This window comes from Nuphar pumila, chromosome 14, assembly GCF_984573655.1.
Source record: "Nuphar pumila chromosome 14, dmNupPumi1.hap1.1, whole genome shotgun sequence".
Taxonomy (NCBI): Eukaryota; Viridiplantae; Streptophyta; class Magnoliopsida; order Nymphaeales; family Nymphaeaceae; genus Nuphar; species Nuphar pumila.
In genome coordinates this window covers 46,290,076-46,308,384 of record NC_143262.1, presented here as the reverse complement: position 1 = coordinate 46,308,384, position 18,309 = coordinate 46,290,076, and the positions used below count along the sequence as shown (strand labels likewise).

General features: G+C 36.6%; 1 protein-coding gene across 1 annotated transcript in view; it reads right to left on the bottom strand.

Annotated features, from left to right (window-relative positions):
* Nucleotides 1-4,792: 4,792 nt before the first annotated feature.
* Nucleotides 4,793-18,309, bottom strand: part of LOC149816799 (uncharacterized) — a 121,254-nt gene continuing 107,737 nt past the window's right edge. The window contains exons 2-5 of the mRNA XM_089986966.1: nucleotides 12,176-12,213; nucleotides 7,509-7,590; nucleotides 7,303-7,432; nucleotides 4,793-4,946 (exon numbers count right to left, since the gene is read on the bottom strand). Coding sequence (XP_089843092.1) covers nucleotides 4,847-4,946; nucleotides 7,303-7,432; nucleotides 7,509-7,590; nucleotides 12,176-12,213 — 350 coding nt within the window. The 3' untranslated portion in view covers nucleotides 4,793-4,846. The remainder of the gene's footprint in view (nucleotides 4,947-7,302; nucleotides 7,433-7,508; nucleotides 7,591-12,175; nucleotides 12,214-18,309) is intronic.

Sequence of the window (18,309 nt, the reverse complement as noted above, 5' to 3'; positions counted from 1 at the left end):
AATATCAAAAATCAAGCAAACACCCTCAACCTCCAGAACCAAAGATCCTACTGAACTTTCAATTGTGACTACCATGACTTAACGGATACATAAACCCACTTAATGAAATGCAAGCTTACACCGACGATAGGATAACCATGTGTGAATTAAAGGGGATGCTGGAAATATCACATGGAATAAAATCCAGAAACCAGAACTAATGACGGATAGCGATAGTTACAGAAAAACAGAAAGAAGAAAAATAAAAGTTATAAAGCATAAACGAAAATTACGAGCACCGATTGTGATGAATATCGGTTTTAAGCAATATCTAGCAACGTCCCTAAAGATCAAACTACCCTGGCTAACGGGAGTAAGGAATTGGACATCATAGCAGAGGTCACGCAGAGAATCCAAATTTCAACAGGAAATTAAAACAAGAGAGCGACTTAGTGGGAAATTCAGACCGGGATTCGGACGAACCCTGTCAGATTTTTGGATCTTACAATCTGAGCCCAAAATTCCCAGCATGAGTAAAACAAGAAGGGGAAGAGATAAGAAAAACAAAAGAAAGAAAGAGAAAAAAAAAAGAAGAAAAAAAAATGTTTGAGCATGATTGCTCCATTGTTGTTGCATAAGAGAGGGGTTGGCATCGCTATAGGTGACCCAACTCCTTCACGGATGCGTCAATAGAAAAAAAAAAGTGATTAATAAGAAGCAGTGGGAATAAACGATGCGAAGAGATGAGAAAGGGGGAGGGATGCACTTACCTCTGATTGTTGTGGTTTGATCCCCTTTCGACTACTATTGAGGAGGCGCCTTGAAGAGAGGGGTGGAATTCTTAATTTTGTAGAGGTTCCAAAGGAGGGAGTCACGCTCTTCTCTTTTATTACGGAGGTCTTTTGCTCCTGAAGTAAAGGAGATGGTTCGGGGAAGAGGGTGATCGCCGAAAGATGGATGATGTGCACCACCACAAAGAAAATGGGGGATGGAAAACACTAAGGGATGCTGTTTGCAATGGATGGAAGCCGACGTGGGAGAGTGGCGATATGGTCTTTTGCAGAGGAGGTGTCGTTCTTCAACAGTTCGTAAAAAAAATGTTCAGGAAGGAAAGGGGAAGGAGGTGAAATTCCACTAGAGGGGGGGTGAATAGTGAAATATGATTATGATCGATAAAATAAAATAACTAAGCAATAAGGCACAACACATAAAACACAAAAGTTATACTGGTTCGGTCAATATCCAGACCTACATCCAGTCCCCAAGCAAACCACTTGAGATTTCCACTATAACATCCGAGTCACCGGATAAATAGTACAACACCCTCTTCCCAAGAGGTCTTCTTCTCTCAACAGAGAAGGGGCACACCCTCTTCCCAAGAGGTCTTCTTCTCTCAACAGAGAAGGGCAACACCCTCTTTCACAGAGGTCTACTTCTTTAAACAAACAAGGAATACAGTGGATAAACAGAGTTACAATACTTCCTATAGAACCTTCAGAATGATATGAATGCACAAATGAAGGATTCTAAGAATGTTCTGTTTGTCACTCAGAGGATACTCTTTGTCAAAGAGCTGGACTTGACTTTTTCTCTTTTCTTTCTTTTTCTTTTTCTCTTTCTTTTTTTTTCAAGGCTCTCTTTTCAAATCACGAATAGAAAATTTTTCTATTTGTAAGCTCACACGTCTATTTCATTCCTCTTGTCTGAATAGTTTATGTGTGTGTGTTTATATAGCTTATAAAAAGTAGTCGTTACATTTTAGAATTGTAACTTTTTGAAATGTGAAATGTTAGGTCATTTCAAAACATCTTTTAGAGAAGTTCGAGAATGCCTTTTTCCATAAAGGTGAAATAGAGGGTACACTAGTCGTTGTAATATTTTCAGGTAATACATATTTTATGTAAAAAGTCTATTTCTTATAATAGTACATTTGAACGTTGGGTTGTAGTTTTGTCTTTATTCTAATTAATGATTTGAGGTACATTAGTACTTCTTTACTTTAAATGAGTGTAAGTACTATGAGTGCTTTGAGATATTTATTTATACATAGTCATGTCAAGTGTATTCTTTATGTAGTGTATTTCAAAGTCTCCAGAGAGAATGAGGACCAAAAAGAAGGTCGACATTCTTTGGGAAGGATATTTAGAAAGGATTTGTTACAGAAGGCATTTAATGCTTTGTAGAGAGAATGATGACTTCAAGTAAGTCGACATTCTATGGTTATGAAAAAAAGGTAACTAGAGTCCTTTTAAAACCATATTTTATTTGTTTTTCTTATGTGTAGCCGATTTATGTTTTTGTCTTCTTCTTGTATTTAAGAAACATTTCATTAGAGAAGATAACTAAAGTCTTTTCAAAAACATATTTTATTTGTTTTTCTTATGTGTAGCCGATTTATGTTTTTTGTCTTCTTCTTGTATTTAAGAAACATTTCATTAGAGAAGATAACTAAAGTCTTTTCAAAAACATATTTTATTTGTTTTTCTTATGTGTAGCCGATTTATGTTTTTTGTCTTTTTCCTACATTCCTTTTTTCATGTTGTCTTGTATATAGTGTAAGGTACAATGATAAAATGTCTTTTTCATAAAAGGTTGTAAGAAGGTACAATTATTATATGACAAAATGTCTTTTTCATAAAAGGTTGTAAGAAGGTACAATTATTATATGACAAAATGTCTTTTTCATAAAAGGTTGTAAGAGGGTACACTTATTGGTTTTCAAAAAAGAAGCTTTTTGAAACTATCGTATACTTTTATGATATAGTATGTATGAATGAGTATGTAATATGCAAAATGCAAGTTCCTGAAGGTTCTGTTATATATGACTCTAAAGAAGAAAAAAATCTTCATCTTGAGGTAGCCGATTTCTTCATTTGAGCTTTAGGAAAGCATGGCTCATCAAGCTTTTTCTTCAAGGAGTATGATTGCACCATAGTTGTACTTGAACAGGAAGTCTCCATCCTTATTGGGTGAGATATCCTTGCATCAAATACTCGTTAGATTTAAGGCAAAACATATTCAGTCATAATATAACATTATTTCAATAGAACATATTATCCTATCATATAAAATCAAATAAGACAGTGTATCATATTATGTGACATCAAAACCGAGTTTCTCAACATTCTCCCCCTTTTTGATGATGACAAAATATGCTCCCCCTGTCAAAAAGACATTATGCATAGAAATAATAATATGATAAAAAAGTGAAATAATGTTTAAAGAGAGAATATTTCTCCAATAATGGAGACAGGTTTTCTCCCCCTTTGTCATGGACAAAAAGGAGGGATTAGAGTAAAAAAAATACAGACCGAAAGGATTAAAAGTTATTACAGACCAAATATATATATATAAAAAAATGAGTCTATCTCGAAGGTGTAGAAGGTGAAGGTATCCGGTTGGCACGATTCCGCTTGCGAGTCTGCTGCAACAGGGCTTGATTATGAAGGATTCGATCCTGAGTTTGCTCGATATCCATCATAGCAGAAAAGTAATTGAAGGAGGACATTGGATCTGCTTCATCAGAGCCGGGCATGTGCAGGGACCTTAGATTGAAGGTGGTACCATCGAGAACGTGAGAGGGACGGAGGATGACTTCGTTGTGAAGTGGTACTTGGAAGTATTTGAGAATGGGAGTTATAAAACACCCAAAAATAAGAGGCTCAAATTTCTGATAACGAATAAAGAGGTCAAAAATAATGGATGACCAATTTATCGAAAGAGAAGAAAGGATTGCGTAGATAAGAAGAGAGATTTTTCGAGGAACTAATCCCTGGCGGGGATGCTTGGGATAGATGTTGTGGAGAAGAATCTGGGAAAGTAGCGGAGCATGAGGTTGGAGATTCCTCATGTGCCACGGAAGTTGGTAACAGTTGGTGCAGAGAAGTATTTTTTGAAGTACCGATCGGTTGATTGGTACTATGGTGTTAAGGTCGGTACCGGTGGAAGGTAAGTTTAGAATTCTACCTAGGTCGGAAGCATCGAAAATCATCAGCTGTCCTCAGACTTTGCTGGTGATTGAGGTTTGTTCATGATCAGAAAAGAAGTTGGTGTAAAACAGTCGGACTAGTTCGGGATAGTAGGCAGCTGGAGATGAAGATCCTATGAGAGGTTTGAGTTCAGGGAGATAGGTGTCTAAGTCGAAGAACTTGAAGTCGTCAAAGTTGATCAATTTTCCTTCATGAATGGGGCGAGAGCAGAGTGAGTTGTAGGTGTGAAACAAATCAGGATACCTTAGATCGGCGGAGGTGATCAGATTGGTAGAGGAAGAAGCCATTATCGAATGCCTTGAAAATAAATCACTAGGAGAGAAAGGAGCTAGAACCGAGAGAAAGTTTCACTACAACAAAGCAGTAGATTAGCGACGACCACATTCCGTCGCTAATCCGTCGCTAACCATGTTAGCGACGGATTAGCGACAACGCGACGACAGTATGCTTACGTCGCGAATATTTCGACGCTAACTGGCGACGGAATAATTCTGTCGCCAGGTCCGTCGCTAATTGCGACGGAATAACGAGCGCTATATTCCGTCACCAATCCGCCGGTACTAAACGGCGACCACGGCTTGGCAACGGATTTAATTCCGTCGCTATGCCATCGCTAGATTAATATGAATAGCGACGGAATCATCCGTCGCAAAAACGAAAAAAAATAAAAAAAAATTATTTAAAAATTAATTACCGAGAACTGTACAATTTATATTTCCTGTACAATTTATATTTCCTGTAAATAAAAAACAAACAACACAAAAAAATTCATATAACAAGTATCTATAATAATTAATCGTTCCACCTTAAAACTAAGAAGTTTAATTATTTACAATTCAACAATTACAATTAGGAAAAATAAAAAAAATAGAACTTCTTCAACACAGTCCTCTAATCATCGCCAAGATTTTGTGCGTCTTCTTGTTCATTGTCTTTATCTGTCCCTTCAGCTCCACTACCCTGATTATCGCTAGCAGCCTACACAAGAAAAGAACAGTCAATATTGATAAACAAAATATAATGAAATAAATTACACACTATATGTGATTCTATCATGTGCTCATGTGTGATCTAAGGCAATAAAAAAACTCTATATGTGATTCTATCATGCTCATATGTGTGCTAAGGCAGTCAAAAAATTGAATATGTGATTAGAGCATGTTCATATGTGTTCTAACGCATATAAAAAAACTCTATATGTGATTCTACCATGCTCAGATGTGCTTTAAGGCAGGCAAAAAACTATATATGTGATTCGATCATGCTCGTATGTGTGCTAAGGCAATAAAAAAATTGAATATGTGAATATAGCATGCTCATATGTGCCATAAGGCAGGCAAAGCCAAAAATTTTATATGTGATTCTATCATAAATGATATATAACATGTTCATATGTGTTCTAAGGGAGTTAAAAAACTCTATATGTTATTATAGCATGCTCATATGTGTGCTAAGGCAGTAAAAAAACAGAATATGTGATTATAATATGCTCATATGTGTTCTTAGGCAGTCAAAAAACTGAATATGTGATTATAGCATGCTCATTTGTGTTCTAATGCAATCAAAAAAACTTTATATGTGATTCTATCATGCTCATATGTGCTCTAAGACAGACAAAAAGTTAAATATATATATATATATATATATATATATGTGATTCTATCATGCTCATATGTGTGCTAAGGCAGTCAAAAAATTGAATATGTGATTATAGCATGTTCATATGTGTTCTAAGGCATATAAAAAAACTCTATACGTGATTCTACCATGCTCAGATGTGCTTTAAGGCAGGCAAAAAACTATATATGTGATTCGATCATGCTCATATGTGTGCTAAGGCAGTAAAAAAATTGAATATGTGAATATAGCATGCTCATATGTGCTCTAAGGCAGGCAAAGCAACTTTATATGTGATTCTATCATGCTCATATGTGTGCTAAGGCAGTAAAAAAATTGAATATGTGATTATAGCATGTTCATATGTGTTCTAAGGCATCTAGAAAAACTCTATATGTGATTCTACCATGCTCAGATGTGCTTTAAGACAGTCAAAAAAACTATATATGTGATTATACCTGAGAGGGACCTGGAATCGAAGATCCCCTATCCTGAACAGCGACCTTGATCTCATTTCGGAGAAAGGGGGCGACGGTGTATTGGAAGTAGTTATTCAGTGATTCATTAATGATCTCGCGTACATCATCACCGAAAAGAATAGTCGGCTGCTTGGAGCTTATGTCGGCGCAAGAAGTCGGTGAGCCGTAACTGGAAGAACCAATAACTGGTGAAGTGTTCATATTACTCCCAAACCCGAACACGCGACCTTTTTTGGGTTCACCTGCTGCAGTCACCCATGCTGTAGGATCAAATGATGGATGCTGAGTAGCGTCTTCGCCATATCGCTCTACCATCTGTTGCTCATATGCCTCCTACAAAATAATGTTTAAAGTATTCATTAATAATTAATGATAACATTATGATAACTTGCATATATATTGCAATGATTATTAATAGAATTAATACATACCGTTGTCGTTCTCGCCTTCTCTGATACGAAGACTCCCGTGGTCTTCCGTTTATGTGTTTCTACAAACACATCCTTATATGGTACACTGCCTCCTTTTTCTGCTTCCTGCGAAGTTAAATGACAAAAGATTTAGTACACAAGTTTGCAACAATACTTATAAAATTAATATTATATATTGATGAGTTACCATTTTCTTTAGGTGGCTCCCAAATGTCTTAGATCCACCTGTGTGTAGATGGGCTTCGGGCATCTTCGATCGATTTTGTGAAGCCTTCGCAGAGCGATTTTTAAATGGATCTCCCGCCCACATATCGCACATTTCATCCCAGTAATCTCTCCTGATAGTAATAGGACCATGGCCCTTCCACAGTAATGGATCATCTACTACGCTAGATGCTTTTTTTGCTGCAGTCTTCATAGTGTGCAGCATGTCTGCAAATCGATTGGCAGCCACCTTCTGCCACACCTTCCTTGCATCATTTTCTTCCACCGTAGTTGCAAAGCGATTCGAAGCCTACAAATATTTTCAGAAAGTTAGTAGACATTGCTTAAATAAATTAAATATGAAACACATTAACTATGAGGAACAACTGTATACCATGAATGAGGACCACAATCTGTCTAACACCTCCTTTGGGTACTCTTTCCATTGAGCAACTGGTCCTGGTAGATGTTGAAGAAGTGAATTCCTAATCTCCCGTACTACTTCTTGTGGCTCAAACCTCGTGCTGCACATGAATTGTTACACAGTAAATATCAATATAAAATATTTAAAAGATATACAATAATTGAAAACAAAATACTTACGGTCGATTATCGATATACACTATTCGAATGAGTCTTCTTGTGCCAGCCTGAGAAGACCCTGTTTCCTGTGTTGGCTGTTGACTTGTGCGATCAACTGGTGTAGGTGGGTCGTGTACAGGCGCAACATCATCTGTAAAAAAGTACACTAGAAATTCTCAGAATGTGCATTTGAACTAATCAAGCATCTAATTAGTTATATGATATACCTATCACAGGAGCCCGTGAAGATGAAGGTTGAGCCTGGCTACTACTGGATGAGCGACCACTATAACCTCCACGAACCATATTCTAACAAATAACATATGTCATACAATACATTCAAATAATTCACATCAAGTATTACAATGCATTCAAGTCATTCACATCAAGCATTGCAATGCATTCAAATAATTCAAATCATTGACATCAAGTATTGCACTAATTCAAATCATTCGTTAATTGCATAAATTATAATACATTCAGATAATTGAAATCATTCACATCAAGTATTACAATGCATTCGAATCATTCGTATCAAGTATTACAATACATTCAAATAAAATTTTTAATCATTCACACCAAGTATTGCAATACAACTCACGTCAAGTATTATAATGCATTTAAATAGAGGTTTGTAGTATAAGATTTTGCTCACTAGCTTGAGAATTCTTCCTCGTCACTAGTTTGACTTTCTTCTTCTTCTTCTTCTTCTTCTTCTTCTTCTTCATTGTTTGCCCATCCACTTGGTACATCATTTGGATCACATTCCTCTATGAATGTTTCATCAGCCAATGGAGATATGACATGCATATCATGCGCAACATCGTGACCATAAGCGAAGTCACAGACATCATCTGATTGATAGTAATCACTGTCTTCAGCTAACTCATCTTCCTGTAACTGATCATACTTGGGGTATAGTTTGGATTTCACCTTGCAAACTGCCCACCATTCATTTCTATCTGACTTTTTTATACTCGGATATGAAGTATAATAAACTTGTTGAGCTTGCGAGGCTAATATGAATGGTTCATATGTTCCAAACCTGGATTTATGATTCACCTCCACAATGCCTAAAGCTTTGTCGAGTCTTGTTGCAGTTGGATCAAACCAATGACACTTGAATACCGTAACCCTGTTATTCATGCCTAAGTAAGTCAACTCCATTATTTCCTCTATAACACCGTAGTAATCATGTTCATTTTCACCGTAGCTGCTACCCTTGACACACACGCCACTATTTATCATTGATTTGTTTATACCATAGTCTTTTGTATGGAATCGATAACCATTTACGATATACCCGTTGTAGCATTGCACAACTTTGGTCGGACCATTTTCTAAATCACATATTCCTTGATCTTTAACATCATCATTGCGAACCTACGCACAAACATAAACAATGATTGTGATCACGATCAATTAAGTAACTTAGTGTTGTTTATAAGTACAAAATTTATGTTAGCTTCTTTACCAACTGTTTCAACCACTCCACAAACTTAGTTTCACGTTCTTTTTGTACTTCTGCATCAGTGAGATGTGAAACTTCGTTTCGCAACTCTAGATCAAATCGTCTGCAAACCACAAATACTTATATTACCGAGTCATGTATCCACATATAGAACATAAAAGGATTTATAATTGAGTTGCATATACATATACTTACTCGATGTATGGGTCGATCGCTGAGCAATTAAAAAGAATATAGATGTGTGCGGCATCTTGCTCTCGATCTATCAATAGCCTTGATCGGGAACTACCAAATGCATGCCCAAGTGGTTGAAATATCGACAGTTTGTTGTCTTCAGTTACTTGTTCTCCATCATCGTTACGGGGCGGGCATGTGTAACGTGTTGAAATATGAGGTTCGAAGTACATAGATGAGAAATTTGAAATCTCTTCTAAAGTGTACGCCTCACAAATAGAGCCTTCTACTCTTGCTTTATTACGAACCTTTTTTTTTAGGTCGAACATGCATCTGACAAGAATATACATTTCAAATTTTAAATATAAAAAAACATATACCTTTCAAATGGGTACATCCATCGATATTGCACAGGGCCACCAACCCTTAGTTCATATGGCAAAAGTATGATCAAATGTTCCATAACATCAAAAAATGTTGGCGGAAATATCTTTTCTAACAGACAAACAGTGGTGATGACAGAGTCCTCGAGATTCTTTACATCTGATACAATGACCTCCGATGCGCACAATGTTCTGAAAAATCCGCTCAACTCAGACAATACCCCCCATATAGGTTTGTCTAACATATCATGGAATGCTAGGGGTATCAATCGTTGCATAAAGATATGACAATCATGGCTCTTCAACCCATATAACTGTCCATCGTCAATCTTCACAACCCGAGCAATGTTAGAGACATATCCATCTGGAAATCTCAGTTGTCTCAACCATTGACATACATGTTTTATTTGATCAGGTCCGAGCACATACTTCGCCTTTGGTTTCAGTACTTTGCCATTATACTCTTTGAGTTCCAATTCTGGTCTTTTACATATTAAATTTAAATCCATACGGGCCTTCGGATTATCCTTCGTTTTTCCTTTAATATTCATTACTGTATTGAACACATTATCAAACACATTTTTCTCTACATGCATCACATCCAAATTATGTCGTATCAATAGGGTCGGCCAATACGGTAGTTCCCAAAAAATAGATTTTTTCGTCCAATTGTGTTCCTTCCCAAATCCACGGAAGGGTGTAGGACTGCGGACATCTGTTAATACATCTGGAAAGTATCGCAATCTTCTTAAAATCTCTATGCCAGACAATCTTGAGAATGGACCTTCCATTTCAGTTGTGCCTGCTGTAAATGCATTCTTTTGACGTCAGAACGGATGATCGCTGGGTAGAAATCGACGATGGCAATCAAACCAGCAAGGCTTCCTTCCATGCCTCAATCTAAAAGCTTTAGAATCCTCCATGCAGTACGGACAAGCCAACCTCCCATGTGTGCTCCAACCAGATAACATACCATATGCAGGGAAGTCACTGATTGTCCATAGAACAACGGCCTTCATATTGAAATTTTGTTTTTTGTGGGCATCATACGTGGTAACACCGTCATCCCACAGTACTTTTAATTCATCAATCAATGACCTTAGATATACATCAAGATTTTGGCCAGGTGAGGTCGGACCAGGGATCAACAGAGACAAGAAAAGATTTGGACGTTTCATACACAAGCTTGGTGGAAGGTTGTATGGAGTTATAAATACTGGCCAGCATGAGTATGGAGTTGATCTACCCCCAAATGGATTAAATTCATCTGTACATAGACCGAGTCTAACATTTCGCACTTCCATTGCGAAGTTCTGATGAGTACGATCAAAGTGCTTCCAAGCTTCAGCGTCAACAGGATGCGTGATCTTGTTTTCATCGTGTCGAACTTTATTTGCATGCCATCTCATGTGTTTAGCTGTCTTTGAAGACATATACAATCGCTGCAATCTAGGAGTGATAGGAAAGTAGCGGAGCGACTTGTATGAAACTTCCTTTGATCTCGTGCTACCATTGCCTCTTGTCTTTGGCTTGAACCGAGGATGCCCACATGACGGGCATGATATGTCGTTTTCCTGCTCCTTGAAATACATGCAGTGATTTGGACAAGCATCAATCTTTTTGTAACCCATACCTAGAGCGTTGACCATAACTTTCGCACGATAGAAATTTTGTGGCAATTTCTCATCTTTAGGCAACATACTCTTCACAATCATGCACAAACGGTCAAAACAATATTGACTCAAATTATACTCGGACTTCAAATTCATTAGTTGAAGAATTGCAGACAAGATAGTGTGACTCTCACAACCGTTCCAAAGTGGCTCATCAGCATCTTTAAGTAAATCATAAAATCTACTAGCTGCATCGTTTGGTGATTCTTCATCTACGGCAGTTCTTACATCACTAGAACTCATAGCAGAACCGAGTTCTGTTCCTGCAGCATCAAATATCAAATTCGTATATGGATTATCGTGCACCACATTCACCCGTGCATCAAAATCGTTTCTAAATTCTTCTCCATGAAACGTCCAGTTCTGATAATCACTCACAAAACCCTTCCTGTATAGGTGATGTCTAACGCCATGAGGTTCTACAAATTGATTATTCTTACAAATCTTACAAGGACACCTAATCCGACCTGTGGGATCTACCGTACTGACACTCGCCGTTGCAAATTCAATAAAACTATCGACACCATCCATATATTCATGCGATAACTCATTGTCCACTATCCTACGGTACATCCATTCACGGTTTGCAGTCATTCTGTCGTATGATGTTACGAATAGTATCCTAACGAATTAAGAAAAAAACAATCAGAATGCTACGATGAAGAAAATATCAAATTTATCATGCAATATACTATGTCAAACAATAACAAGAATTTTGATGCATGCATTGATAACTTAATATTTTCATATGCAAACTATTAATGACACGATACAATCATTTGAAGCATGCTTTTATTATAAAATTTCACATGGAAGTCAAAATCAAATTGAAAGTAACTACATGCAAGCATGGATACAATTACATCAAACATTGCAATACATCATAATCATTCATATCAAATAAATGGCAAACATGTACCTGCACCAAACACACTTCAATATCTCACTAACTACTACCATGCTTAGCATGGACTCCATACTCCAAAAATAAGAACACTTCCATATTTCTACATTAAAATCATGCTCAGCATGATCTCCGAACTCCAACAAAGCAGTCCTAGATATCAACAACTAAGTGAGTGTGTGAACAATAAAGTGCTGCATTCAATAAATTAAATAACATGTGATACGTTTGCATCACTTACTCACCACGGGTATTTACCCGATTTGCATTGTTTTTGTCATTTACTTACCACAGGTGGCCGAGCACGAGTTGGTTCTGTTGAAAAATCTGCACAAAAACAAAACAAATTAAGTAACAAACTAACTAATCATGAAACAAGATGAAACACTAACTAAAAAAATTAAAACAAATTAAAACAACTCTAACTAATTGAAAGAAGAGAAAAGAAAAATAGTATATATGTTAAGCCAAATCTAACTAGAAGATGCTAATTTAACAAACCAGCTATAACATGTTGAACCAGTCGACTAACATAAAGTCATAGACAATTTCTAATCTGAACTACTTAGCAAAGGAAACGCAGGGGGTCGACCCCCCCTGCCGGAAAGCACGGGGAGCGGCGGCTGGCGAGGTCGCCGGTGGCCGGCGCAGTCGACAGCAGAGAGGGGGAGACCTGGAGCGAAGCTCGGGGGCCACTGGGTCGCCGGAACTGAGAGCGGAGGCGAAGAGGTGGCTGCAGGGAGGATCGTCGATCGTCGGCGGCTGAGGACGTCGGTTGCGAGTCGCCGGCGAAGGGGAGACAACACCTCCCGGCAGCAGCCACAGGGAGGAACAGCAGGGAGGAGGAAGAGGTCGGCGGCAGGTCGCCGGTGCTCGGGGTCCCTGGCGCAGCCGCTAGCCAAGCAGGGAGGTCGGCAACGAGGATCGTCGGCGAGGCGGCGGCGGCCGGACGGTGGCGAGAGCCGACGGGCGACGGGAGGGAGAGGGCGGCGGGCGGGAGCAATACAGCGAAACAGGAAAAAGAGAAAGAGGGATGGGATTAGGGATTTACGCGATATTTAGCGACGGCTTAGCGACGGAAACATTCCATCGCTAAGCCGTCGTGAAATCAAAATACGAAAACCGCGACGAAATATATTCTGTCGCTACTCCGTTGCTAATTAGCGACGGATTAGCGACGACAGAGTTCCCTCTCTAAATCCATCGCTAAAATGGTGTTCTTGTAATAAAAAGTAGCGACAAAAAATTTAGTCGCTAATCCGTCGCTAAGTAGCGACAGATTAGCGATAAAATTTGTTTCCTCGCTAATCCGTCGCGAATTAGCGACAGATTCTATCTCTGGCTAATCTGTCGCTAATTAGCGTCGGATTTTTTCCGTCGCTAATTAACAATTTTCTTGTAGTGTTTGTATAAGGATAGAAAAGTTCGAATGGAATGGTAAGAGATGAACCAATTGATTAAATAGAAGGAAGAAAATAATTGTTGATATGAAATGAATGACATTGGAAGTGAGTAATTTTTAGATTTCAGTCAAATAAGGAAATCCGTGAGGAGTAAGTTAAGAGACTTGTGAATGACAAATCAAATCAATGTTTGAGGATAGTGTATTATATTAGATTGAGGAGGACATAGTATTGAAATATATAGATTTTACTATGGGTGAGTTTATTGACTAGTGAGAGAAAACATTAATAGAGTATGGGGTGTCATGTGATGTGTACTTTGAAAGATATGACATTTTAAAGAAAAGAGTGCCAAAAAAATGTTTCTTGATTAATATTTGTAATTTTAAATTTTTTTTTTAAGAGAATACGTGGATATGAGAAGGACATATTTTGACTTAGACTAGTGGTGAGAGAGATGATGAGACAAAAAGGAGAAAGAGTTAAAATATATAAGAATTGAAATAAGAATAGACATAGAGGAGTCGGATTCAAAAATGAAAAAAATTGTATTCGAGAGATGAAATGAGGGGACAAAAAAAATTATGAATGAAGAGTGAGAGAGGTGAGATGACATATATGAATTTTTGTGAAGGAAAAAAAAATTGATGAAAGACATAAAGTTATGATTGATATGATTTATTTAAAGAAACTCGACAAGGTTAAGTTTTAAACAAGAGTAGACAAAAACGTAGGCTAAATTTGTATACAAAAGAGATGATAATAGATAGTTTGTTGGGCTATGATATAATAGATGATATAGCAAAAAAATTTACGTGTGAATATAGCAACTAGATCTTTTAAAGAGATCAACTAGTCATTCGATTTTAACTAATGAAGAGTATGAGTTCTCATAAACTAAGTAGAGAGGTGAAACAATTTTATCGTAAGAAAGGTTTTCATAAGGGACAAAAAATATTAAAGGAGTTGAGTGATGTGAACATTGTTATGATGGCTTTTAATACAATTATTTTTATGGATATGAGAGAAAGGAGATAGGACAAGGAGTTTTAATGGATGTGTACTTGAAAGATGACAAGTTGAATGACATAAAGAATGTGTCTTATAAGAATACGTGAATATGGAAACTTAGTTTGATTAACTAAAATCGATAAGAAGGAAAGTAATTTAAAATAAGATTTAAACAAGACTTATAAGAAGTATTATATTAAGTGTGATTAATTTATAAGTCACTTAGTTTGCATATTCCTAGTTCTCTTCTAATTCGTGTGAAGTCTTCATGTTTTAATGGTTTAGTGAATATGTCTGCTAACTGTTGATTAGTGGGTATGAATTCTAGTTTAATTATGTTGTTTAAGACTTGTTCTCTTAAGAAGTGGTGTCTTATTTGAATGTGCTTAGTTCGTGAGTGTAAAATAGGATTCTTAGATAGGTTTATAGCACTCGTATTATCACAGAAAATAGTTGTATTTTCAAAATTTAAACCAAAATCTTTTAAAGTTTGTTTCATCCAGATAACTTGAGTACAAGCTAGGCTAGCAGCAATGTATTCGGCTTCAGTAGTTGATAATGATACACAATTCTGTTTCTTACTGAACCATGATACTAGCGAGTGCCCTAGCATGTGACATGTTCCACTTGTGCTTTTTCTGTCAGATTTACTTCCAGCAAAGTCAGCATCATTGTATGAGATTAGATCAAATGTAGAGGATTTTGAATAGAATAATCCAAAATCAACTGTGTCTTTTAAATATCTCATTATTCTTTTTACAGCTTTAAGATGTGATTCTTTTGGATTTGACTGAAATCTAGCACACAAGCAAACACTAAACATTATATCTGGACGGCTAGCAGTTAAATAAAGAAGTGATCCTATCATACCTCGGTATACTTTTGTATCAACAGTCTTACCATCTTCATCTTTGTCCAACACAGTAGTAGTGCTCATAGGAGTGGATTTTGAAGCAGTTGAGTTCATGTTGAACCTCTTCAGAAGTTCATGAGCATACTTAGATTGATTGATGAAAACTCCATCCTTGGTTTGCTTAATATGCAGTCCAAGAAAGTAGGTGAGTTCTCCCATCATACTCATTTCGAATTCCTTCTGCATGGACTTAGAAAAATCTTCACAGAGAGTGCTGTTAGAAGATCCAAAGATGATGTTGTCGACATAAATTTGAACAATTAGGGTATGATTATTCACTACTTTGACAAATAGTGTAGAATCTGCTTTGCCAACAAAAAAACCAGTTTTTAATAAAAAGGTTTTAAGTCTTTCGTACCAAGCACGAGGTGCTTGTTTTAAACCATATAAAGCACGTTTGAGTTTAAAAACATGATCTGGGTATTGTTCATTTTCAAATCCTGGAGGTTGTTTTACATAGACTTCTTCATTTATAAAACAATTTAAGAAAGCACTTTTAACATCCATTTGAAATAATTTGAAATCCATATAGCTTGCATATGCTAAGAGCATTCTAATAGATTCAAGTCTAGCAACAGGAGCAAATGTTTCATCAAAGTCAATACCTTCCTCCTGGTTGTATCCTTGAGCTAATAGTCTGGCCTTGTTTCTTATAACATTACCTGTTTTGTCTAGCTTGTTTCTGAAGATCCATCTTGTCCCAATGATTGGATGATCCTTTGGTCTAGGTACAAGATCCCAAACGTCATTTCTTTGGAATTGATTCAGTTCTTCAGTCATGGCTAGCATCCAGAACTCATCAATGATGGCTTCATCAATCTTCTTTGGTTCAAGTTGAGAAATGAATGCCATGTTTGCAATCCGTTCTAGCTGAGCTCTAGTTTGAACCCCCTTTGTTAGTTCTCCCAAAATCTGCTTTTGAGGATGATCTTTGATATCGACAAAGGTTCTTTGGTGATCATCTTCATTAGACTTAGCTGTGTTATCTAAAAATAAATCTGTACTTTCAACATCATCATCATTAGTTTGCTTATGAACAGATTGATCAATAGATTCACAAAAACTAACATGCATAGATTCTTCAATAGTATTATGACTCTTATTGAAAACTCTGTATGCTTTACTATGACTTGAATATCCTAAGAATATGCCTTCAACAGATTTAGCATCAAACTTATCCAGGCTATCTTTTGTGTTTAGGATAAAGCATTTACATCCAAAGACTTTGAAATAGTCTATTCTTGGAGTTCTGTCATAGAATAGTTTATAGGGAGTTTTATTTAATAAGGGTCTAATGAGAACTCTATTTGTTATGTAGCATGCAGTATTAACAGCTTCTGCCCAAAAAGATTTTGCAAGATTATTGTGTTGGAGCATAGTCCTGGCAGATTCCTGAAGGGTTCTATTCTTTCTTTCTACTACACCATTTTGAGGTGCAGCTCTAGGAAAGGCAAAGTTATGAGAAATACCATGCAAGTTACAAAAATTTTCAAAGAGTTCATTTTCAAATTCTCCTCTATGGTCACTACGGATTTTAACAATAGAACATGATTTTTCGTTTTGTAATTTTTTACATAAGATTTCAAACTGACAAAACGTGTCACTTTTGTTTTTCAAAAATATTACCCAAGTAAATCTTGAGTAATCATCTACAATGACAAAAGCATATCTATTATGATTAAGGCTAGCTACCCAAGAAGGACCAAAAAGGTCCAGCTGGAGAAGCTCTAAGGGTTTTTTACTTGAAATGACATTCTTTGATTTGAAAGAAGATTTTGACAATTTTCCTAATTGACATGCATCACAAAAATAATCCTTTTTAAAAGATATGTTGGGTAACCCACGTACTAACTTATCTTTAGCTAGTTTAGACATGTATTTAGAATTGACATGGCCCATTCTCATGTGCCATAGATGTTGAGTGTCATTATTAGCTATGAGGCAATGTTCTGTGATGTTTTCTAGGTATAGTTCATATATATTATTCTTTCTTATACCTTTTAAGATGATGTTTTCATTTGTGTCAGCTATGAGGCATGCATCATGATTAAAGCTAACATTATAACCTGTGTCACACATTTGACTGATACTTAGTAGGTTATGTTTTAAGCCTTTAACAAGGAGAACGTCTTTGATAAGAGGTTTGTCTATGTTACCAATATTTCCAATACCAATTATCAAACCTTTGTTGTTATCTCCAAAGGTGATGGTTCCTCCTTTATGATGAAGAACAGCAAAAAGGTCTGGATGTCCTGTCATGTGCTTTCAACATCCACTATCTAATATCCATCTGTTCTTCTTCTTTGGAGCCTGCAAAACATTAAGTAAATCTCCTTTTTGGTACCCAATCGGGTCCTTTTTTGTTAGACTTTGGAACCCATATCCATTTGGATTTGGGTTTGTCTATCTCTTTAGAGGAGTTAAAAAGATTAACATTGTAATACTCCTTATTTAGTTCAGATAAACTTTTTACAAATGTGGTCTTTTGATTTATACAAGAAGGTTTTTTGAAATGAGAGTAGCCAATACCATTCTTGTAAAAAGAGACCTTCTGAGAGGATAAGAGTTTATCCAAGTTCTCTTTACCTTTAGTAAACTTGAAAACCATTTTTATGAGGTTCTCAGTTTTACTTTTTAGCTCTGAAATCTCTACTTGCATATTTTTAGTTTTGGAGGTAGTAGAAGAAATTTCAGACATAAGCAAAAGATTTTTCTTTTTCAACGCAGAATTTTCACTGCTGAGTTTTTCATTCTCTTGAGAAAGCTATAAATTTTCAGATTTTAAAACTTTATTTTTGAAACTCAATTTTCTAGATTCTTCAAATAGATCTTGAAAAGCATCTAGAAGTTCTTCAAAGGAAAAATCAGAGATTTCACTTACCGAACTTTCGTTTGCCATGAAGCACATATTTGCAGTTTCGGCTTCATCATCACTTGACTCTTCACTTGTGGATGGTTCTGAATCATCCCATTGAGCATGCAGAGCCTTTTTCTTGAAGAACCTCTTCTTTGGTTCCTCAGTTTTGGACTTTCTTTTGAGAAGTGGACAGTCACGTTTTAAGTGGTCTGGCTTATTACACTGAAAGCACATGGGAT